This window comes from Caretta caretta, chromosome 1 (assembly GCF_965140235.1).
Source record: "Caretta caretta isolate rCarCar2 chromosome 1, rCarCar1.hap1, whole genome shotgun sequence".
NCBI classification, from domain to species: domain Eukaryota; kingdom Metazoa; phylum Chordata; order Testudines; family Cheloniidae; genus Caretta; species Caretta caretta.
Genome location: NC_134206.1, coordinates 228,261,382 through 228,286,913, shown reverse-complemented (window position 1 = coordinate 228,286,913; position 25,532 = coordinate 228,261,382). Strand labels below are relative to the sequence as shown.

The window sequence follows — 25,532 nt, the reverse complement described above, 5'->3', positions numbered from 1 at the left end:
CTCTTGCTAGCTGCAATTCCAGGTGTGATTTGGCCTTCCTGATTTCACTCCTGCATGCCCGAGCAATATTTTTATACTCTTCCCTGGTCATTTGTCCAATCTTCCACTTCTTGTAAGCTTCTTTTTTGTGTTGAAGATCATCAAGGATTTCACTGTTAAGCCAAGCTGGTCGCCTGCCATATTTACTATTCTTTCTACACATTGGGATGGTTTGTCCCTGTAACCTCAATAAGGATTCTTTAAAATACAGCCAGCTCTCCTGGACTCCTTTCCCCCTCATGTTATTCTCCCAGAGGATCCTGCCCATCAGTTCTCTGAGGGAGTCAAAGTCTGCTTTTCTGAAGTCCAGGGTCCGTATTCTGCTGCTCTCCTTTCTTCCCTGTGTCAGGATCCTGAACTCAACCAAAGCCTTCTCTCCGACACCACCTATGTAGCCATTCGTTGACTTCCACGATTCGACGATCTCTACCCAGGCCTTTTCCTTCCACGGGGAGGATGGACGAGAAGACGACTTGCACCTCAGACTCGTTTATCCTTCTTCCCAGAGCCACATAGTCTGCAGTGATCCACTCAGGGTCATTCTTGGCAGTATCACTGGTGCTCATGTGGAGAAGCAGGAAGGGGTAGCGATCCAAGGGCTTGATGAGTCTCGGCAGTCTCTCTGGCACATCGTGAATCCTAGCTCCTGGCAAGCAGCAGACTTCTCGGTTTTCCCGGTCAGGGTGGCAGATAGATGACTCAGTCCCCCTGAGGAGAGAGTCCCCGACCACCACCACCCACCTCCTTCTCTTGGGAGCAGTGGTTGTGGAACCCCCAACCCTAGGACAGTGCATCTCATGTCTTCCAATCGTCGGAGTCTCCTTCTTTCTCTTCCCTCAGATGTATCATCTAGTCCACTTTCCGCATTAGTACCTGTGGAGAGAACATGAAAACGGTTACTTACCTGTATCTGCGTTGCTGGTACATGAACGCTCCCCTTTCTTCTTTTGGAGGTCACATGCTGCCAAATTTCTTCACCATCCTCCTGTCCCTGCAGTGCAGCCTGCTCTGAATCTTCAGAACGTTGTGTCTGTAGAAGCATATCGTGACGTCTGTCCAAGGGATGATGATGTAGTTAAATTAACCTGCCAAAATGCAGTTCTGGGATTATTTGGGGTTTAAATTGTCCAGAGAAGGCTGTTGGGGGAGACATAGTTTTGCAAAGGTTACTTTTCAGCATACATCTTGAGATTGTTGCAGTAGGATGGTACTTTGGACCTTAATCTTGGTAAGAAAACTTCTTGGAAGGAGAGAATTCTATCAGTTTGCTATTCCAGGAGAGGAGGGGGGGAATATTTTCCCAAATAAAAGAACAACAAGGGAATAGCTTTCAGGACAGGGAGGATTGGAAAGAGCAGATTATTTGATGAGTGGAACCAAATGAGACCAGAATCATAGTTATTTACATACTGTCTTTGTGTTTTCATATACTTGATATTTCATTTTTCTAATATATTTTTCCTTATTCTAAGTATAGTGCCCTCAGTTTTAAAATGTTTTCTTGATTCCATAGTCTTGTTTTTATAGCATATTAATTTCAGAGTAAATTATAATCTTGGTTGCACCAGTATAAATCTAGAGTAACTCCATGAAGGTCAGTGGATTAATTCTGGATTTACATTGGTTTAACTGAGGGAAGAGGTTACAGCTCACGAAAGCTTATGCTCAAATAAATTGGTTAGTCGCTAAGGTGCCACAAGTACTCCTTTTCTTTTTGCGAATACAGACTAACACGGCTGTTACTCTGAAACCTTTGTATTTAAGTGAATAAGTAGCTTAAACTGGTTCTGCCCTCCAATCATGCTGTATTTCAGTGAATTGTGTAAGAAAGATAATGACCTTTCCTTTATCTTCTGTGATCTAAGGATTTGCAGGATAGGTTTTTTTGTAGGAGTGTCCAAATGTGACTACTATCATGAGCAAGTTTTGCATGACAACCTGAAATGTTAATTTAAGAGCTATAACAGAGAAAATTGCTTTAGGGCAGACATCTTAGACACTTTTTCTTTTTAATGTTTTCTTATCCTAACTTTTGTTAGGTACTCTGCATGTCTCAAACTAAGTGTTTGTACTAGTGAAACATAGCATACCAGAAAGGTAAAGTTCTTAATTTGTAGCATACTTTACAGGTAAAGTTTCTTAATTTGTTTATGGCCTCCTGCATAACTTAAAAATTATAAATTTGTCTTCAGAGAATGAGTCATGTTCGCAACCTTGAGATGTTTTGGACTGTTTTGTTTTTATTGTAGCAGAAACATAATTTTAGTAATTGTTTAGTAATAGCTTAAGGTCTGGGCTAGGTAATTCTTCAGAACTTGAAATATTCTATAAATCTTCCTGATACAAAAAAAAAAGAGTCCTTTTGGCACCTTAGAAACTAACAAATTTATCTGGGCATAAACTTTCGTGGGCTAGAACCCACTTCATCAGATGTATGAAGTAAAAAGATACAGGAGCAGGTATAAATACATGAAAAGATTTGGGTTGCTTTACCAAGTGTTAGGTCAGTCTAACGAGAGAACTCAATTAACAGCAAGATACCAAGGGAGGAGAAATAATTTTTGAAGTGGTAAGAGAGTGGCCCATTACAGACAGTTGACAAGAAAGTGTGTGTAACAGTAGGGAGAAATTAGTATTGGGGAAATTAAGTTTAGGTTTTGTAATGACCCAACCACTGCCAGTCTTTATTCAGGCCTAATCTGATGGTATCTAGTTTGCAAATTAATTCCAGTTCTGTAGCTTCATGTTGGAGTCTGTTTTTGAAGTTTTTGTTGTTGAAGAATTGCCACTTTGAGGTCTGTTGTTGAGTGACCAGAGAGATTGAAGTGTTCTCCGACTGGTTTTTGAATGTTATAATTTATGACATCTGATTTGTGTCCATTTATTCTTTTGCGTAGAGACTGTCTGGTTTGGCCAAGGTACATGGCAGGGGGGCATTGCTGGCACATGATGGCATATATCAGATTGGTAGATGTGCAGGTGAATGAGCCCTGGATGGTGTGGCTGATGTGGTTAGGTCCTATGATGGTGTCCCTTGAATAGATATGTGGACAGAGTTGGCACCAGGGTTTGTAGCAGGGTTTGGTCCCTGGGTTGGTATTTTTGTTGTGTGGTGTGTAGTTGCTGGTGAGTATTTGCTTCAGGTTGGGGGGCTGTCTGTAAGCGAGGACTGGCCTGTCTCCCAAGGTCTGTGAGAGTGATAGGTCGTTCTTCAGGATAGGTTGTAGATCCTTGATGATGTGCTGGAGAGGTTTTAGTTGGGGGCTGTAGGGGACGGCTAGTGTCTTTCCTCCACTTGCCACTCAGATTTGGGGTTAAGGAAAGGACAAATATAACTTTGAAAAAATTGCTTTCTCTCTTCTTGAATCTAGAGGTAGGGCAGATCCTCAGCTGGTGTAAATTGTCATAGCTCCACTTAAATCAATTGACAACTTTGAAATCAAAGTCCCTCTTCTGTAATTACATTAGTTTTACTGTCTGTGAGAAGTCGCACACAAATTGTTAATTTAATAAATTGAAAATGCAAAGAAATGGTCAAATACATCAGTATTTAATTTTGGCAGTAATTGTTGCGCATTTTTTAGGTATTGCATATATAAACTGAGGTATTAAGAGTTGCTAATCTTTTTAAAATAGGGTTCAGAGATGGACTCGGAAGAAATGACAACCAACAGAAGTGAACAAAAATCAAGGTAAATATAATGGTAACTAGTGTGTGTGAGAGAGGGTAGGACTTCTGTTCCTTGGGGATCACCCACTGAGACTCTTGAGTCAAAGGTAACTGTGGGAGTGAGGATGAAGCTTTCAAAAATTCCAGATGCACCTTTGTGAAAAGTTATAGATCATAGTTGCTGCTTTAGCCTTCCAAAATTTTTAGTACACTGTTTTACTTTCCTTCCTACTCTTCCTTCCCCTCCCCGCCCCCCACTTGTTTAGACTCTTTTAGGTGTGGGGTTTTTTGTTTTTTGTTTTTGTTTTTTAAACTATCTATATGAAAACTCAATAAGTTAACAAAAATGTGCAAAAGTCAAGGCTACCAATGAAAAGGCCTCGAGTTAATTACTGTCCATGATGGTCTCCCTTTATATTGGCTGAAGGGCAACATGAAAATAGTTTCAGTACAGGCTATGACAACAGCATGAAGGAAAAAAAGAAAAATTATTGGGAGAGAAGGTTACTTTATAAAACTACCCAAAAAATCCAAACTTTTAAATATTTTTTTTAAATGTTTAAAAATGGCACCACATATGCTCAAAAGTCTGTAAACATTTGCCTGAGAACAAAACTTTTCCATTGCCAGTATATTTCATACTTGGTTAAGCTGTTAGTGAGAAATAGGTAGCATGTATGCCTGGAGGAAACAAACAATTTGTGTGTGCTGTAGCAGAAAGAAATGTGAGCATAAAAGCAGTATTTTATTTGTCTAAACCAGCTCTTTAGCCACTTTAGTTGTTGCTGTACCTGACGCAATTTCAACAGGGATGTTTAACTTGTTGCTTGTAGATTCAGATAATGTCAGTTGCTCACCCACCCCTAGCAATGATATAAGGGCTGTTTTAAGAGTTAAATATTATAAACCAAATTTAATGTTGAATATTTTTCAAATTATTTTGTTCTTCCACATTATTGAAATATATTCCGCATCTCTATCAGATAATCTTACCAGATTTTTTCTCAAATTTGTAATGTGCATATGATGTAAATAACCAGAGCTTTGTAGATTGTGTCTCTGGTAACTTTGTATTCTATAACTATGTGGAGTTTTAACAGAAAAAAGGGTCTTCAAGCTTGCCTGCTGAAGCCAAGATTAATGAGAAGCTACAAAACTTCAAAAATAAATGAAAAAGAAATTCAGGAAAGAAGAATTTTTCTTTAATTGCATGAAATAATTGAAAATGAGGCTTCCCTCCCTCAGTAATTCTATCCATTTTACCAAGCCTTCTGCATTCAGGGATGATTTTGGACTAATGGAGATGTTTCTTTACAAAGTCCAGTTTTACTTTGTTTTGCAGAAAGCCTCCCCATCAGACTTGCCTGAGAACTCCTTGTGCTTGCTGTTATACAGCTAATACTTAGGGGCAGCTCATGCAGGCAACATTTTTGGGTGAACCTGTGTTTAGAAAGCTTCAGGTGTTACATAGCTGTGGAGGAGATAATTATCATAAACAGAAAACAGCTGAGGGAGGTGTTTAGGGGAAGGGGAGCATGTATGTGACTATCTTTCACACCACAACTGTACATAAATTCACTGTCTGCTGCAGCACTTGATTAACATACAGATGCAGATGAACTAGAACCTTATTTCTTTGTCTCTTTAAAATATTTCAACTTAGTCATTAGGGTCTGTATATTTAGTAGATCTTTCAATGGTACTATGAAGTACAGCTCTCTTAAAAGAACTTCTGAAAGGATGAGTAGGTGGCCCAAAGGATTGAAAATTGGTGACAGATTGTTGCATTTCTAGATTGCCAGTTTAAATCCAGCTAAGTATATTAGTGAGTATAAGCTATTGCTACTTTATAGCTGTTAAGTAAAAGTAAATTATGTGAAATTAATTTGGTTTGAGTACAGTTCTTGATCACAAATCCCAGTTTGCAATATTTGTCACATTAGTTGCAGTCACAGCATACAGGCCAAAGATAGAGTAGTAAGAGGTCTCATACCCATTCTCCCATCCTAGATGTGGTCTCTCTTGATTAGGGCTGAGGTACATTGACCTCTCACTTTGAGAAAGCTTGTTGCTGCTGCTGCTTGGCCAAAGCTGATCTGTTGAGAAACAGAGTATTGCTACTCTAGGGCTGTCAATTTGGCACTTGTTACAAGCACTAATAGTTCACATGGACACACTAAATTGCTCTTCTATCAAAATCCTAAGAAACTATGACAAGATAACATAGTGTGTAGAAAATGTAGATCTTCTGTTTTTATTTTAGGAAGATTTTAAAAAGTCTAATAAGGAAGCAGCCTTGGGATCTTCTTTTGGTAATTGGAACCGGAGTGAGTGCTGCTGTAGCACCAGAAATACCAGCACTGTGCTCATGGAGGAGCTGTATTGAAGCTGTCATTGGAGCAGCTGAACAGCTGGAGGTGCTTCATCCAGGAGACGTTGCTGAATTCCGCAAAAAAGTGATCAAAGACAGAGACTTGCTTGTAGTTGCACATGATCTCATAAGAAAGATGTCCCCAGTGAGTGTGTATAGTACTTATTATTTAAAGACATTATTATAATAGTAGTATTCCTAGGTTTTGAGCCCTTTGGGGGCAGAAAGAGTCTGTTTTACTATACAGTACTTAGCACAATTGGGCCTTGATTTCTAATAGGGACTTGTAGGGGTTACTGCTCTGTGTGTGTGTGTATTTTACTTGCATTAATTTGAATGTTTTATTTCAAACCTCGCTGAAAGCTGAGGAAACACATTATGCTTATGTTATAAGTCAGTCTGTCAGTGTTCTGAACTCAAATAAGAATTTATAGCTTTGCTGACTGAAACCAGAGATTGCACAGAAATGTTGACAGACCTTGACACTATTGATAGCCTTAAGTTGTCACAGCTCCATTCATTTCAAATGAGGAAAGTCCCCACCCATTCAATGTGCATCTATGCCACTGATTTTGAGATTGAGAAGTTTTGTTTGGGAAATCCATTAAAAACAGCCTGAAGTCATCTTCCAGTAGATGCATTGAGAATATAGAGGGAGAATTTCAAACATATATAGAGATATACTAAGCATAATACTCCCATCCCATCCCCTCAGGGAAAATCCTGCATATACAGATGGGCTTTGCAGCTCATCCTAAAGATTAACAATCTCTGGTTTGATTGAGAAAAAGTGATTTCCTGAGACAAGGACTCTCTGCAAGCACCCCAGACTTTAAATCTAGGGAATGGTAACTTTTGACCTCAAAGGCAATGACAGCACTTGTGATTTCATGAAGCTAGGACCCTAACTGTATACAGCTTCTAAACATGAACATCAGCACATTGAATTGCACCTGGAAGTGATCAGGAAGCCAGTGCAGTCTATGGAACTCTGGTGTGTTGTGAACTCCCTCTGGTCTACCCCTCATGGAGTTTGGGCATTAGCTAAAAGATGAGTGGAGCACATTTTAATATTTCCGTTCGGAAGTGGCAGAGGAAGGTTTAACTACAGAAGAGATCCCCCACCCCCAGGCCTACACATTGCACAAGTTGATTCCTGTCAAAAAGCTTTAGAAAAGTGGATGACCTTACTATATGAGCTATATAACTAATAGAGGGATGTGTGAAGCCATTCAAATTTATCTCTGACATTTCAAACCATAATATTTTATATACTATAGGAGCTGTCTAAATATGATAACTTTAGTAAATTCTTTTTAAAGAAAAGTATTGGGACAAATGGTTAAGGACCATTGCCATCCTGCTGAAGGCAGTTACAGTACTTACCTTTAACCATACACCATGTTTATTTTTTTTTCTTCAGCGCACAGGTGATTCCAAGCCCAACTTTTTCCAGGATTGCTTAATGGAGGTGTTTGATAACTTGGAACAACACATTCAGAATCCTGTTGTTCTACAGTCAATCCTCAGGCTAATGGAGAGAGGCACTATGGTCCTTACAACAAACTATGACAATTTACTTGAGATTTTTGGTCAGCAACAGGGTAAACCTATGGAGTCTTTAGACCTGAAAGATAAGGATAAGGTATGATAAGGCAATGAAATGTCAAGACTTCTTATAGGAGAAAGGAGTTGTCTTGTGCTTTTGCAGGTTTTTTCACTAGTTACTCATTACTACTTAGTTTTCTGTAAAGCTTTTCAGTGAAGTAAAATAATAGCCATGGACAGAAAGTTTTCATTGTCTGTTTTGAATAATGTGATACAATTTGCCAGAAAATACCAATGGTAGATTTCTTATATACAGTACAGTTCATGTGGATGAAGTAATTGTAACAATCACAAATGTAACTTAATCTAGTGAAGTGATTAGCTCATCACTCATACACTGGAAAGGAAGACTCAAAGATGTCTGACTGGTGTGAAGATTTTTCTGTCTGCTTTATTCTTAGTGTCTTATGTTTTTGTAAAAAGCTAGAATGCTCTTCATCAACTAAAATAAGTTTATTTTGGTCAAAAGCAAAAAGCCTTTAAAAGGTTGTTATTTATATTGTATTCTAATAATTTTACAGTCTATAGCTTAGGAACTTCTGTTTCAAAATGTTAGTAGTTGAACTGTTTTTTTCTGTAACCTGTGCAAGTGGTGGCGTACACAAAGGGCAGAAATGATCAACTGTGCTTTACATGTTTGGGCACTTGTACAAGAACATAGTTTCCCCTTTTTCAGTAGTATAGTATAATCCAAAGTAAATATTACATGCATGATTTGCTTTAGGTTCTTCAGTGGGCAAGAGGTCATATAAAGTATGGAGTTCTTCATATTCATGGCTTGTATACAGATCCCTGTGGAATGGTGTTGGATCCTTCAGGATATAAAGATGTTACTCAAGACCCCGAAGTAATGGTATGTGTGACTTTTCAAGAACATGCTGTGTTTTGCCAAACTGAGTTTTCCATTTCCTCTTTTGTGTGTGTGAAACTTTAAAAAAATGTTTTTACTTTGATCCATGTGTCTTTGGCCAAATAGATAACTTTTTTTTGTGATCTTAATGTTCTTAACAGGAGGTTCTGCAGAACTTGTATCTGATGAAATCCTTCTTGTTTGTGGGCTGTGGAGAGACTCTGCGTGATCAAATATTCCAGGCTCTCTTTCTGTATACTGTAAAGAATAAAGTAGATTTAGAACATTATATGTTGGTGCTTAAAGAAAATGAAGACCACTTTTTTAAACTCCAGGCAGATATGCTTCTGCATGGAATAAAAGTAGTATCCTATGGAGATTGCTTTGAATCTTTCCCGGAGTATGTCCAAGAGCTAACTGCTCAAATCTGCAAGCAGAGGAGTCCAGGTATTTTTGTTTTGTTATGTTATGTTGAACTTCTGTGTGTGCAACTGAATTTCATTCTTAGTATATTCTTTGTACAAGTGGCACTTGATTTGAGATGTTAATCTAATGGGTAGTTATGAGTGCATGCATGAAAATCTCTGCTTCTGATTGACATACAGAGTAGGAGCATATAATAACAAAATTGTAACTGAATTTTTGTACATTCAGATGTTTGGATTTCTTGTAAATTTACCCTTCACTCTGAATTTCCTGCTTGCTTATTGTATTTGCCAGCTATAGTGTGGTTGTAAGGATTTTTTCCCTTAAGTTATTTATGTGTATTCTCAAACTTCACTTTCATTAAGTGCAGTACTCCAGATTAAAATATTCGGTTGTAGGCATTATGAGTTCAGAGAAGATGGCAAAAGTGGTTAAAAAGCTGTATGGATTGATTCAGTGGGGGGAACAGTGTGAGAACAATTTATCTGAGCATCAGGAAAAAACTCTGTCAGACTGAATAAGCTGCAGAATAATTTTCCAAGGGTAGCAGTGAAGCCTTATTGCATGGGGCATTTAAAACTAGATTAAGGTAAAACTAAAAAATGTCCTGTATGTAATGGTCCAGTATTGGCAGAGAGATGAACTATATTAATTAATCTTTACATCTGAGTCTATGAATTCTGTTTCAATCTTATTGAAAACTTATCGAAGTAATTAGTCTTTTTAAAAAAAAATACAAAAATAAAAAAGGGAGACAGAAAAAATATGACAAATATTTTAGAAGTTCTTTTCCAGCAATCTTCTTATTTCAAGTGTTAGTGCATAGATGAGGTTTAGTCTACTGTGGCCTTCATCAGGACACTTTGGAGAAATATTAACAAAGGAAACTAACTTTGGGTAACACATAATTATTTCACAGCTGTTCTCTGTTATGTCTGCTAAACTGTTGTGACTAGAACTCTGTCAACCTGATTATAAAACAGTAAGTTTAAAAAAAATCAAAGTGCAGGTGGATGTAAGTGGGGTAATGATTTCTGGAATCTGGCTAAGACTATATGTTTAGAACAGAGATTAGGTGAGGAGTGGATTTCTCCAAGAAGGCCATTGAAACCTCTAGGTCTTCAGGAGGTTGGGTATGTAGGACATCTAAGAAAACAATGGATGTGTTGTTTGATTACATCCTACTGGGACACATACTGAAAGGCAGATCTTTGCAGATATTGGCTGTAAACTTGAGTCTGTCCTTTAGACGTATTTCTACCGGTTAATGCTACACACAATCTTTCTCTTTTTTTTAAAGGTCTGAACAGTAACTGATGGCTAGTCAGTCAGATGCAAACCAAACATTGATCTGATGACAGCCAGTGTAACATGCTGATTAAAATCTGAATTAAAAGGGAAAATGCCACGCACCCACATCAATGGGTGGAGAAACTTGCTGGGGCCAGTGGTGAAAGGGGGACAGTCCCAGTAGCAAGGGAGGAAGACACTCACCAAGGGACAATAGGTAGCTCTTCCCCCTCCCCAGCCCCCGGGAGTCTCTGGCATCCAGTGGCCAGCTGGGGAGAAAGGTGCTGATTAGTGACAATTCCCCAGCTCCCAGGATTTAGCCTCTTTCAGCTCCATTCCAGCAGGCCCCACTACCCACCCAAACAGGAATGAGAACGCTGCCTGACAGATGCTGTGGGTCTAGCCCCGGGGTAGGCAACTTATGGCACGAATGCCAAAGGCAGCATGTGAGCTGATTTTCAGTGGCACTCAAACTGCCCGGGTCCTGGCCACCGGTCTGGGGGGCTCTGCATTTTAATTTAATTTTAAATGAAGCTTCTTAAACATTTTAAAAACCTTATTTACTTTACATAAAACAATAGTTATATATTAAAGACTTACAGAAAGAGCCCTTCTAAAAACTTTAAAATGTATTACTGGCACGCAAAACCTTAGAGTGAATAAATGAAGACTCGGCACACCACTTCTGAAAGGTTGCCGACCCCTGGTCTAGCCAGTCGCCTGTTTAAGAGCTCAGGAAGGAACTTTTTTCCCATGGGCTAATTGGCAGAGGACCAGGGAGTATTTTGCCTTCTTCATGGCATCTTCAATCCACAGTGAGTTGAGTAAGAAAGTGCTTGGTACCTGACTGAGGTACTGGGGTGGAGTTGTTTATATGTCACAACTTCCGGCTGGTTACCTGTGTGGTTAAGAGAATAAAATGAATGGTTCCCAGGGGTAAGACTGGAATTTTGGTAATGGGCCTTGGGCTCATGATAGGTTCAGACTTTGTGGGCCAAGGTCAGACCTTGCGGCCCTTGAAGGCTGAGGACCCCACCCTGCTGCATGCTGAGTCCCCCTCATGAGGTGCTAGGACTCGGAGAGAGCCGAGTCCTAGGGGGTAGGCTGAGGAGAGCCAGCCCCATGTTATGGGTTGAATGGTAAGGAACCCTGTAACTCTGGCACCAATTATGTATTATATAGAAAGGAGCCCTGAAATCCCCATACTGGAACCAATTAAATGTCTGGTGTAGGAGAGCGTGGTGATGGGCGCGTAGCACCCCTCCCCTGTGTTAAACTTTAATAAAAGTTGTATTCTGCCACTTAATTCCTCATTTTGCTGCTGTGTCCACATCAAACCATTACTGGCAATGACTGCAAGCTTAGACTACAACCTTGCAAACATGCACACAAGTAATCTTGTTAAATTCAGTGGGACTTCTCACATGCGTATGTGTTTTTCAGGATTCAGGCTTTAGTTTGAGCGTGTTTATGGGGCTAAAGAGTCTTCATTTTGATTTTAATCAAAAAATTTAGAAGGAACCCAAACTAAATTGATTACAGATATGGAAAGCAGCTTTTCAGGTTATACAGGTGGCAGTGAGAAATTGACATAACTTATTTGGTGTAATAGCCAGTCTCCTGGGTTTTGATGCAATGGATAAGTGTGTATCACAGCCTCATTTTTGTTTTTTCTCACAAATTAGCAATAGTTAATTGTCACTAAACTTTCTTCAGTCATTTAAGAGAACAGGATCATGAGCTAGTTTTACAAAGGTTGCATTACAAATATATTTGTAACAAGCTGTGCCAGTGCCAAAATTTTGTTACAAACTGATGAAATTCTCTCATTGGTATTAGCATTTTGAGACTACTTTAAATGTTATGTCCCCTGATCAATTGTTTGAAAATTCAGTGTGTTCAGATTCTGTTGTTTGATAGATAGTTCTCTTGATTACTGTGCTACTCACTTTATAGAACTCTGCCTAGGTGTAATACTAGAGCAGTTTCCTGACTACCTTTAAAAGCCAAGCCAATGTTGGATATTGTATAATGATAATGTTGTAAGGTACTTGCATTAACCATGCTTTATTTCTAAAATAAAAGGGCTCGACTCTTAGTAGGTAGCATGCATTATATAAAAGATACAAATATTTTTCTAGCAACTATTTGATCTGGAGTGTCAGAATTTTATTCAAAAGCTATTACAGTTTTTTGTTGTTCTTTAGTTTACTAAAGAATATCCAGACTAGTTGTTCACAGTTGAATTGTTCTCTCTTTCTAGATGCTGATCTAGTGGATAGTACAACACTGTTGGGTAAAGAATATTTTTATAATACAGTTTTCAAAAGTAATAATGGGTGAAGTCTTATTCAGACAGTAAATTAAGTAAGAGATGACAGACATGATCACTGCAGAGCTGTGATTTGGCTATGAAAATCTCCTTGATTTTGAAATGTATGTGAGTTCCCTAGTTTTTTCCCCCACAAGTTGCCTTAGTGGTAGATGAGTTGTCTTTCAGTTGCCATAAAAGGCAGACAATTCATGCTAATCAGACCGATTTAACCTTTGTGCAGTCTTAGTTTGCTTTAAAACGTGTCACTTTAATTTGCCAACCACCTATACTCCACCCTTTTGAACGCTTTCCATCATATAGCTGGGACTGAACAAATTTCAGATTTAGGTACTGAGCACTGCTGCTGTTTTCTTCCCCCAAACAAATGCTGTGCAGTACAAGGATTAAATAGTGAATCTGAAAAGGCAGAAAACCTCAATCTTTAATCCTACCTATTGCCACTTACTTTGATCTTCCCTAGGCCTCCTGTTTGTCAAGCAAGTCAAAGATGGTAAAAATCTGTTCAGCATTTGCTCATTCATGGGTGTACTCCCTCCTTATCAGAGATTAGGACTAATAGATTTAAACATATGATATAAGGGAGTTAATGTTAATATTAAAACAACACCGTCAACTTAAAATTGGACTTCTGAGACTTCTTTAACTGCTATTGCTACAAATAACATCTAAAATTAACTGAAAAAGTAGAGTAAAATTCTCCTGTTGGTTTACATTGGACATTTTAAAGTACTTTGTGTCTAATTACTCATTTCCCATTATTTGTGTGGGTCTTTCATGCTGCAAGCAGAGAGAAAACATTCGAATTATAAAACCAGACATTGGCAGGGAGGCTTAGGGACAAGTGTAGGATCTAAAACTGTGTTTAACTCACCGAACTAACTAGATTTCATGCTTGTGTTCCTTTCAGATTAGTCACTAAATCTGTCTTTCAGAAGAGAGCAAACAAAGGGCAGTCAGAAACTGAAAATATGAAAACAAATCTTAACCCTGGTCCATATTGCACATTCACTTATCTCCTTGTAATAACTTAACCACCCAACCCTATATCACCAGCAAACTTAATACCCATCTTGCTCACGCTTTTTGGAAATATCCTGTATGGAGGTAAGAATGGTTCCTTAACGTAGGCTAGTAGCTTTCCAAGAAACAAGTCTCTAGGCTCTGGGGAGAAGGATGTCCTGACTTTAAAGGGACAGCCTCCCTCTTACACTCAAGAACAGAAGCAGGTGCCGTGGTGTGTAGTTCTAAGCAGCCCAAACCAGGAATCCCTCTAGTGACTGCGGATCCCAGAGTTCTAAAGGGTAGTGTGCTCACTGCAGGAATGGAGCTTGTCATACAATATCACTGCAAAAGCAAAAATTTTATTCCTTCCGCTTTTCTTAGCCCAAATAGTGGGGGCCTAGTTTAGGTCCTGGTGTCCATTGTAATGATGGAAATGTCCACAGGTGCCTCAGGTCCAGAAGAATCCCTCACTCTGATGAGGCTGTGGAGGGAATATTTGACATCCTCTGGCCAATGGTGCAAACATATACTATTGGTCAGTAAATATTATTTATTTACCTATTCATAACTTTTCCTTCTCCCTTGTGGGCACCTGGTGCTCTGTGACCCATTACAATAGGGTTATTCCTTCTCATCTGAGAATAGAGGGCTTTTTTTTTTAAGTGTCTCTAGTTTCACAATGTATTGCCAGCAGGTAGAGCTGTTTAGAGAACTGACTGCCTCTCTAATTTCCTGGCCAACTACTCAAACTGAGAAGACAAACTATAAAATCTGATTGCTAAACACTATGGAAAAACTATCCTGCTTAGAGACAGGCAATCTACTTAACCATTTATTATACAAATGGAAATGAAGACTTGCAGCAAAGTAGGATCATAGTATGAGGAAATCCCAAGATTTTTTCCATCTCTCTCTGCAGGAAGGATTGAGAGATTTCTCCTTCAACTGGAATTTAATGCAGATTAGGTGATGCCCTGAGTGGTGGTCTCCTGGAGCATCAGGTGGCCATTTCACAGAAGGAAAAGTTATGGGTAGGTAAGTAAACTACTTTTTTCCCCAGTGGGCACCTGGTACTCTGTGATCCATTACAACTGGGAAGTACCCAGAAGTAAAACACACCTCCACAAATTAGAGGGAAACTTAAAACATCAAGTAAACTGGAAGTGCGAGTGTGCCACAAAGGTCCTATTGTTGCTTTTCATATGAATGGTAACCAAATTCAGAGGGAATCTTAAGAATAGAGAGACCACCTTCTTAACTGCTTGGAACTATAGGAAGTAATTCTGATGAGCTTCTTGGGACAGCCGGTTCCCTTAAATTGAATGGGGCCTATCTGAGCTCTCTCCGTGATAGCAGGTGATCTTGTTTCCCATTTTGGAAATTCCATTTACAAATGAGGGTAGAGTACAGTGGTGCATCCCCACCATGGACAAGTTTCCACATTCAGATCCTGTTCTATAATATGAGTTCCTGGAAAGCAAATACTTGAGTTCCCAGAAGAAATGCAAATTGTGAAATCTTTCATTGAGCAACTAGACTAGGACCATTGCCTGATAAAATGCCTAGAGGTGGGCCAGATCCTGAGAGGGCACTGAGGCACTCTTCTGAAAACTGATGAAGTAGGGGGACTGGAGCAGCTGAAAGGTCTGGTCAGTGTATAGCTGTTATCTCAGAGAGGTGGGCTATCAGCAAGTCATTTATGTTGTAGATTGGCCATCAGAGTTAGCATCAAACTGGAGAGAAAACAAGGAATGGGAGGGAAGCCACACCGCCTGGAATTGGAAATATGTCAGCAAAGTGCAGGTAGCAAATTGGCACATGGGGACAGGTTTCATTGTAGGACAAAGAAAATACTGAGAAAAATCTTCTCAGAAAGGCCTGAACTCCGTGTAGTACTAGGCCTTGTATACTGTAAAATGATTACCTACCTGTAGTGTAATTGTTCTTCAGTATGTGATGTGGGTGCAGACAGGTACTCTGAGATGTGTGTGCACCTAGCTCAACAAAGCCAGATAACTTTACATAGCAGTACCTGTAGAGGTGGCACTTGTGCCCTCTTGCCTTTGCCCCTCTCATGGCTATATCAGGGTAGTGCAGCCTCAAATCCCTTCATTTCCTTTTCACTAAATGTGAAGAATAGAGACGCCAATGGAGAGGGGACAAAGTTGGGTCATGGTCTATCCATTTGCACCCACACCTAGAAGAACAACTGCAGTGCAGGAAGGTAACCATTTTTTGTTCGAGTGGCTGCAGACATGTATTTCCTTCAGGTCACTAGCAAGTAATACTTGTAGGAGGTGGGCTCAGAGTCTACCTAAATAGCATCTGCAGAACTGTCCTCCCAAAGTTTTCATCTGACCTGGAAGCTGCTGTTATAGCATGATGCTTGGTAAACATGTGTATGTAGGACCATGTAGCAGCCTTGCAAATATCCAAATTTGAAATGTCATTAAGAAATGCCACTGAAGTCACTTGAACCCTTGTTGAATGACCCTGCAGGGTGTGGCCTGAGCTACTCAGTAAGCTGTATTAATTAATGCAGGAGGTTGTCCACTTGGAAATCTGCTGTACTGCTGCTGGCTGATCTTTCATCAGATCTGCGAAAGAAATGAAAAGCTGCTGGTCATTGAAAAAAGCTTAGTCCTTGCCTGATAAAAAGGCAGACACCATTTCATGTCTAAGGTATGAAGCTGTTGTTTCTTAGGATAGGAATGTGGCTTGGGAAAGAATATGGGTAGGTAAATAACTTCAGTTTAGGTGAAATTGCAAAACCACTTGATTTTAAAACTTCCAATGTGGACTCAAGTATATTTAATCCATGAAGAACTATGTGTACAGGGGCCCTGCCATAAGGGCCACTATTTCACTGACTCTCATGGAAGATATTGCAACAAGAAAGGAAGTCTTCTAGGAAAGAAGGGACAAGGAGAAGGATCTGTGAAGGCAGCCAATGCACTATTAAGATCCCACAAAGAAATAAATTCCTTCCCTAGTGGGAACAGGTAAATGATATCCTTCAGAAATCTTCCTACCATAGGGTTTGAGAACAAGCTCTGCTTGGATTGCTGCCAAATAAATCCTTAACAAGCTAAGAGATAGCCCTGAAGATTTCAAATGTGGCAAGTAGCCTAACATGTCCTGAATAGGAGCTGACTTGGTGTAGCCTGATCTATAGTTTATTAATACAAATTCCCAGCTTTACTTTGTGTGTTGATAAGTTCTTCTCCCAAGATCAGGCCCAGTATTTTTAAAATTATTATATAGTTGGACACCACGATGTGCACAGGTGCAACACTTGCACTACAGGAACTTTTATAATTAAATAAATAATTTATTAATACATTTAGCAAAGTCCTATACACTCTAACTCAGTAAGGTAAATAGAGATAATACAGAAAGTACATCTGAACAGCCACACTTTCACCATTCCATGTAGACAACTGGAAATGTTAGCTAGTACCTTCCTCATCACCAAAACCTTCCTCATCTTCACCAGTGGCCATCGTTCTGGGCCCTCCCAAGGGCTACATTTCTCTCTCTTACTGCCCCCCCAGGCTGGGATGCCACTTTTATAATATGTTACGCTGACGTTATGTCTAATGCATATTCAGTACGGGTTTCTCCACTTTTCCTTATTTGTATTTCCTCCCCTTACTAATGTTAAGGTGTCCTTCTATAGGTTAGTGTATTTATGATTTCACCCCATTATTATATACATCAGTTTGTTACCATGCATTCTTGAGGTCAGATGTTCGTTCAAAAACCTTCCAGAAGATGGTGTAAGTGCATGTTCTGTGGTTGGCTAATGTCATTATGGACAAAATTCCCCCCCACCCCTTCTATTTCCCCAAAACTTATGAGTTACTTAAATTTATCTATGCCAGAGTTTGTAGGCCTCAAGCAAACTGGCGAAGCCAGTGTCTTACAGGATACAAGCCTGTAGGTTCCTTGCATTACTGCTGAATATAATAAAGCAGAATATACTGCAAAGCAGAGATTAGAATAGAGGGAAACAAACCCACTGGGTTGAATTCCTTTTGATGTTGTCCAGATCAGGAAAATCCTTCCGCTTGGCCAAATAAGTAGACCTCGTAGATTATTTTCTACTGTGAATCAGGATTTCTTGAACTGCTTGCGAACACTGCTCTTATCCCCATCTAAGTATGCACCAACCGCATTGCGAGGTGTAGTCTGCTCAGCACTGGATGCACAACTGGACTGTGATGTCAGTAGGTCAGGCAGTGGAGGAAGGGATCTGGGAAGTCAAACTCTCCGATTGTGGAGGTTGAAGAACCAGCACTGTCTTGGTCAACCAGCATAGTGAGAGTCATCTTGGCCTGGTCCAGCTTCAACTTGAGGATCACCTGAGAAATGAGGGCAATAGGAGGGAACACGTATCTCACAGGCCCCATCCATTTCAGATGAAAGCCTTCGGTTAGAGACCTGGATTGCATCATACTTGCGGATAAAATCGGCAGCACTTCCTATTGTCCTCTGTTGCACACAGGTTGACCAACAAAATACCCCATTCCCTGAAGATGGACCTGACCATGCTGCTCTTCAGACACCACTTGTAGTTCTTGGAGAAAGTCCTACTGAGACAACCAGCCAACTGGTTTTGGAAACCAAGTAAATGCGAGGCTGTGAGCATGATGCCTTCACAAATGCAGAAGTGTCAGAACCTTACTGCTTTCTGACAAAGTTGCCTGGAGTGAGCTCCCTTCTGCTTCTTCACATAATATATCGCAGTGGTATTGTCAATAAGTATGTGAACTGGTGCTCCCTTGATCCGATCCCAAAAGGCTTGACAGGCATTGAAGGTGGCTTGAAGTTTGAGAGTGTTGATATATAAGGATGCTTCCTGTTCAGACTGTAAACCGTGGACTGTGTGATGATCCTGTATATGCCCCACAACCAGTTTTGGTTGGAGAATGGGAAAGAGGACACCCTGACATAAATTGATCTGATTTGTCCACCACTGCAAAGAGTCCAGTGTCTTGATACTCCGATAAGCCTGTCTGAAGTGTGGTAGCTTTGGCAAAAAAACAACTCCAACCAAAACTGGAGAGGCCAAAGACAAATCTCGCATGTGGGAGATGCATGCAGCCACATGGCCTAGCAACTTCTGGCATACCTGGACCACAGTCAAAAGTTGAGACTGGAGGTCCATACACAGGCATTGAATATTCTGGATTCATTTAAATGGGAGAGAAATTCTCAAATTCATAGCCTAGTAGGGCCCAGAGAACTTCTACTTTTTGAGTTGGAATCAGCAGTAACTGTTCCCTGTTCAAAATCAGTCCTAGATGATTGAAAAGGTCCAGTGTGAAATGAACCTGTTCCTTGGATGTGCACCTCTGCAGCCAGCCATCTTGAAGTAGAAAGATGTGAATTCCCTTCTTTATAAGATGTGCACAGCAGTGGTGGCAGCCTTTGGTAAAGATGCATGGGGCACCTATTAGGAATCTCAGGAACTCCATGTGGCTTGGGAGAATCACCACATGAAAGCAGGCATCTTGGAGATTGAGTGTGGCAAATCAGTCGTCATTCAAGGCAGGAAGTATCATAGCTAGATTAACTATGTGAAATTTGATGTATTTGTTGAGACCACAAAGATTGAGACTGAACGTTACCCCTTCCTTGGATGTGGGAATAAGGAAGTACCGGGAGTAGAATCAGCTTCCCTAATGCTGCAGAGGGACCTTCTCCACAGATCCCAAAGGATCTGGACTTGCTGAAGAAGCAATGACTCATGATGTAAAGGAACAGGGTAGGAGAGTGTGAAAGTGGAATGAATAGGATTTGAGTGGCATAACCCAGTCCTAGTGTTTAGGACCCACTTGTTTGAGGTTATTGAGCCCCAAGCACTGAGGAAGTGGGTCAGCCTGTCCCCAAATAGGGAAGGGGGGAATTGTATGAATTCCTACAACTGGTGTGCAGCCCTCAACGGGCATGTCAAAATGACTGTTAGCCTGTCTTTCATTAGCTGCTGGCAATCTGTTGGAAACTAAAACCTGAGGGTCTTCTCCGGTGAGGCTTATGCTGCTTCTTGGAAGAGTCGTGTTGTCTCATGGAGTAGGAGGCCTGTCCAAAATATAGTTGGGGGTACTGGTTAAATTGTTGCTGACTCCCATAATGGAGTCTTTTAGCTGCTGGGGTATAAGCACCTAAGGACCGTAACATGGCCCTAGAATTTTTAAATGAATGTAATGTTTCATACACTTTATCAGAGAACAGAGATTGTCCACCGAACAGTAAGTCTTCTGTAGTTTGTGCATCAGGAGTAATACCAGAATTCTGCAGCCAGGATGCCCACCTCAAGGTTATAGCAGAGGCCATAAGCCTGGATGAGGTGTCCGTCACATCAAGTGCTGACGGCAGTGAAGTCTTTTCTACTAGACAAGCCTCCCCCAGAAAGCTTTAAACTCCTCCCTAACGTCCTCTAGCAGTTTCTTTATAAACGAATTTGGATACCTTGTTCCAATTTAATAAAAACATCTTTAGATGAGACTGTGTGCTGATTAGTGATGCACATCTGCAAGGACGAGGTGGAATAAACTTTTCTGCCCATTAAATCCAATTTCTTGGCCTCTTTATTATTTGGGGTAGACTTATCTATCTTGTCTCATCCTCTTATTTGCAGCAGTTACCACAAGCAAATTGGGAGCAGAGTGTGAATAGAAACACTCTACTCCCTGCATGAGAACATAGTAACATTCATTGGTATGTAGGCATGTTCTACAGGGACTTTGCTGACTTCAACAGCCTCCTTTATAGGGAGGGCTACCTTTCCTGGAACTGAAGATTGCAGAATGACCAGCGGTTTCTCGGCATTCATGTGGATAAACTCAACTTGACGCACACAGCTGCAGACAGTCTCCTTAGAAGGTTCTCTGGAACTGGAAAAGATGAGTCAGGGATCATGGAATCATCAGGTGAAGAGTATAATGGGGTGGAGGAACAGGAACCCCTTCCTAAGTTAATGGTTATTCCTCCTGCTGTATTGGTATTTCTGCTTCTGCCACATCAGCCTGTACCTCCTTTCCAGGTAGGGCTGATGGTAAACAACCATATGGTTCAGTGATCTGTGTCGAGTGAATTGTTTACCCGGATCTCAAAGAATATGGGGTACTCCACAGATGCCAGTGTGGAAATGAGTACAGCATCAAAGGCCAGTGGGCACTGTGTGCCAAACACCCTGTCTCCAGAATGATCTTGGTACTGATAATGGTTCTTCAAAGGGGATCTAGAGGATTCGCAAGACTAGGCTCTGCGAGAGGATGGAGAAGATGATGCTGATCCTGACCTCGAGTATAATGAGCGCCCAAATAGCCTGCTGATAACGGTGGAGCAATCCCTACAGTCCAGTGCTGCATCAGAATTTTGGCCAGTACTGAAGATTGCACTGTCACTAATCAGGTACTCAAATTGTAACCACGTTCAGCACTGGGAAAAACATCAATTCCAGGATCACTGTCAGTGCCGAAGGGGAAATCTGTGTCAGATCGGGAGCTGGTTACATAGATGTTGAGCAGGTTAACAAAGTGCTAGGTACCAAAAACAGCATTGGTACCATAGATGGAAGCTTGCCTCTCTCGTAGACCCCTAAGAAACAACTGACACAGTGTGTGCTGGGACTGACAGGACCTGAGATGTCCATACCCAACTCAATGGCAGTTCAGCAGACAGTGCTGGGTTGACATATGGTCTGATATTGCATTGACACCAGAAAGAAGGTAGAGCGCCCTGCTCTAAGTCACCAGGAGAAGTATGGTGACATTCCCTGTGGTGTGTAGAAAAGGGGTAAGAATTTCTTTGAGCCTTGGAATGGCTCAGATTTGCTTTGTGTCCTCTTCCTCAGAAGAAGGGGATTGATCCCTTCTTCTCTGCAGAGGAGTCTATCTCAGGCAGCCTCTCACGGTCTGCATAAGCTTTAAAGACTGATGGGGCTGATAGTCCACAGCAGCAGCCCCTGAAGCAGAGTCTGGCCCATGGCTTGCTCCATGAGATTCTGTTTTAGTGTAAGTCTCAGGTCACCTGAATCCTGTTTAAAGGAGCAACATTGCTACACACAACAAACAGCATGTGGGGGGGGGTGCGTGTGTTCATTATTGGGAATAGCCACCCCACAGTGAGTGCTTTTAAACCCTGGTGAGGGCATAGTACTATATAACATGGAGACTAAAGCTAGCTAACAACTATAGGATCCTAACTATTTAAAAATCCTCATTCTAAAAACATGAGGAAAAATACCATATGGGAGGCTCTGACTCTAGCTGCAGGAGGTGAGACAGAGTGTAAGCGTCGCTCCTATAGGTACTGCTAACTTGGGTATACTGAGTGCATGTACCCTGCATGGAATAAATGTCTGCAACCACAGCAGCCTGGACAAAAGCAACACTGGGTGAAATGTGCCCAGTCTCTTTCCTACCAGGAAGAACACCCAAAAAAAATTCCTCAGGAAAAGTAACACTGGCCTTCACGGACTGCTTTCTAGTTCAGGGAAAGGTGGAAAGATAAGATGGATGCAGCAGGAGAACTTGAAAATCAATGGGGAATGACTGTTTTGAGAACCTATCAAATGCAGTTTTTTTTTTAAATTTGATTTAGAAGCCTTAAACTGAAAAAAATTCTGCTATTTTTATGGGAAAATAGGGTAATCTCAGGTTGGTTTGAGAGGTTTTTTTCTTCTTACCTTTTTTGGTCACAGTACATAAAGGCATCTTATTGAAGTGTTGAACTAACCATGTCAGAAATAGGAAAGATACCATCAATCCACTGGGGTACCCTTCTCTGTTGCACAGATTCTGATGCTTTTGCTGGTGCTCTTGTATGTGATTTGCCCCTTAAAAGTGGGAATACCATTTTAAAAAACGTTACAGAGGCTAAGGAGCAGGGGAAGAGCAGAGCTGGGTGTGAGTAATCGTGTTTGAGGTCTCTTGCTCATACAGTCATCCTCTAAACTTTAAAAGCCTCGCTGAAGTAGTTTTCCAGCTGTGCAACACCATGGTGCACTCTCCTCCCTCCAGCTAACATTTTAGTGCACATAGCCATTAACCTTGTTGGAGAGGGCAGGCCAATGATATGAACTAGAAACTTCCGCATCCAAACATCACTTGGATGAAAGCTCCTACTGGGTAAAACAGCAAGTAAAACAGCAAGCTCAGCTGATCTGGCATATGTGACGGGTTGGATCACAGAAATCCCTTTAGGACTGCCACCTGATGTGCCTAGACTACTTCTGAATCCATTTTCCCTGCCAGCTTGGGACTTCAGTACCTTGCCTTGTTTGAGCCAGACATGCTTGTCTGCTGCAAACACAGATCCAAGTCTGAACCACATCCCCCACAAGCTGCAGGCTTAACTGAAAACAGCTTAAGACGAGCTCCTGTCTTCAGCACTCAGATATCCAGCTCCCAGTGGGGTCCAAACCCCAAATAAATCCATTTTACTCTGTATAAAGCTTATAGAGGGTAAACTCAAAGTGTTTGCGCGCTCTAACACAGAGATGCACCGCTGTTTGCCCCCCCCAGATATTAATACATACTCTGGGTTTATTAATTAGCAAAAAGTGATTTTACTAAATACAAAAAGTAGGATTTAAGTGGTTCCAAGTAATAACAGACAGAACAAAGTAAATTACCAAACAAAATAAAACATGCAAGTCTAAGCCTAATACACTAGGAAACTAAATGCAGGCAAATCTCACCCTCGGAGATGTTCCAATAAGCTTCTTTGACGTGGAGTAGGCCGCACTTAAGGGAGCACAGAAACAAGGGTCAACTGACATGAGCATGCCCATAGTATGGGCTAGACATGCTGCTGAGGAACACAGTGAAAGGAGTGGAAAGTGTCAGGTGTCTCAGGGAGCAGAGGGGGAACAGAATCACTGCACAAAACCCTCAGGTTGTCCTGATGTATTTAGGGTTTTTGTTGTTGTTGGTTTTATAAACTGTGGCTTAGGTGTCCATGGTGTTGGCAGAGAGAGGGAACTGGAGTTCAGACCAGGCAGCACCACAACTAGGATTAGCTAATGCCCTTTCTGGAACAACTGGGGCAAAGCACCTGGTTGCTGTGGGCAGGCTGAAAGGAGCGGGGCATTGTCCTTTGTGTTCTTCCTGCCCCTTTGACGTACCAGCCTCTTGGAGACATTCTTGGATACCATATTTCACCCCAGGCCGAAGGGGAAAAAATAGCCAAGGACCTCCAGCTTGTCGCTTCCTAAAGGCCAGACCTTGCTGAATTTCTGCTCCCAAGTAGCTCCTGCTGGAGTCAACCCTTGTTGCTGTTTCATTTTGGGCTAAAACACCAAGTAGCCAGAAAAACAACTTTCTTGGAGATTATGTGAAGCAAGATGTTTCTGCTGAATTTCTGCCCTAAATAGCATAAGGCTTGCTTGCCACATTGCCATATAGTGGAGTGGGGGAGGTGGCATACTACTGCACAGCTGGGCCATGAACAGGAGCCTGTTGGATCCTAACTGGTCCTGCTACACTGTGGTTTTCTCATCCAATACTGGTTTCCTGCAAACTCATGTTCTCAAAAATTCTCTCCCGACCAGGAGGCACTAAGCAGAGGAACAAATATAAACTATAACAGAAAAAAATCTGCTCATCCACAGAGAGGGGAAGCCTAAAGCAGTGGTTTTCAAATTTTTTTCTGGCAACCTAGTTGAAAAAAATTGATGCCTGTGACCCAACAGAGCTGGGAATGAGGGGTTTGGGGGTGTGGGAGGGGCTCAGGGCTGGGGCAGAGGGTTGGGGTGTGGGAGGCATCAGGGCTCTGAGGTGGGGCTGGGGGATGAGGGGTAGGGGGCCTCAGGGCTAGGGCAGGGGATTACCTCGGGCAGCTCCCAGTCAGCAGCGCAGCAGGGGTGTTAAGGCAGGCTTCCTACCTGTCCTGGCACTGCAGAGCGCCCCAAACGCGGTCAGCAGCAGGTCCAGCTCCAAGGTGCATAAGTGGCTCGCATGGCTCTTGCCCGTGGGCACCACCCCTAGCTCCCATTGGCTGGTTCCTGGCCAATGGCAGTGCAGAGCTGGTGCTCAGGGCAGGGGCAGTGCTTAGAGCCCCGTGGTCCCCGGCCTAGGAGACGGACCTGCGGCTGGCTGCTTCCAGGGTGCAGCGCAGCGTCAGAACAGGTAGCGACCAGCCTGCCTCAGCTGGGTAGCACCACCAACAGGACTTTTATGGCCCGGTCAGCTGTGCTAACCAGAGCCGCCGCGACCCAGTACTAGGTTGTGATCTGCAGTTTGAAAACCACTTGCCTGGAGGAACTACCTGCTAAAGTGGAGGTGAAATAGTGGGGATTTGAAGGTAATCAGTTCTCTGAACAGCTCTACCTGCTAGCAGTACATTGTAAAGCAACAGGTGTTTTTAAAGACTTGCTTGGAAAATGAGGGAGCACCGATTGTCCACAAGCCAAAATAAATTGGTTAGTCTCTGAAGTGCCACAAGTACTCCTTTAAGGAGTACAGTGTAACTCACTGCACAACAGAAGGCAGGATCTTTGGTTACAAGACCCAAATAGAAGAGCTTCCAGCTGGACCAATACTACTTGTGTGTCGCTTAATATGTGATGCTTGAAATAATGTGTTTAAAAATAATACAAGAAGGATTTTAATATAGCTGTACATAATTTTTTTTTAATTCAAGTTATCTGTTTTGCAGGGACTTCATGTGTGGACTGTGCAAAGAGAAAGTTAGGAGAAAATGACCTGGATCTTTCTAAGAGAGTCAAACAAGCACCTAATGGTATTCTCACCCCCTAATAAATAAAATCTTAAAACTCCAAGATGCTTAAAAACAATCTCTGAAAAGTTTTCAGAGCTAATTATTTCTAGGGCTAAAGTGGATTAAAAAGTTCATAATCTCTCAATACATTTCCAGGGGGTGTAAGTGGTTGCAAGCCAGTTTAAATACCTAACTGGATTAGGTAATAGTC

The 25,532-nt window shown here is 41.4% G+C and overlaps 1 protein-coding gene across 8 annotated transcripts in view; it reads left to right on the top strand.

Annotated features, from left to right (window-relative positions):
• Window positions 1–25,532, top strand: part of FAM118A (family with sequence similarity 118 member A) — a 31,385-nt gene that overhangs the window by 3,877 nt on the left and 1,976 nt on the right. For 2 of the 8 annotated variants that reach the window (XM_048824836.2, XM_048824803.2), the window contains exons 2-8: window positions 3,676–3,731; window positions 5,973–6,225; window positions 7,504–7,725; window positions 8,413–8,541; window positions 8,700–8,985; window positions 12,518–12,550; window positions 25,259–25,342. In XM_048824836.2, coding sequence (XP_048680793.1) covers window positions 3,685–3,731; window positions 5,973–6,225; window positions 7,504–7,725; window positions 8,413–8,541; window positions 8,700–8,985; window positions 12,518–12,550; window positions 25,259–25,342 — 1,054 coding nt within the window. In that variant the 5' untranslated portion in view covers window positions 3,676–3,684. The other 6 variants (XR_012665467.1, XR_007353264.2, XR_007353262.2 and 3 more) reach the window with 6 other exon arrangements.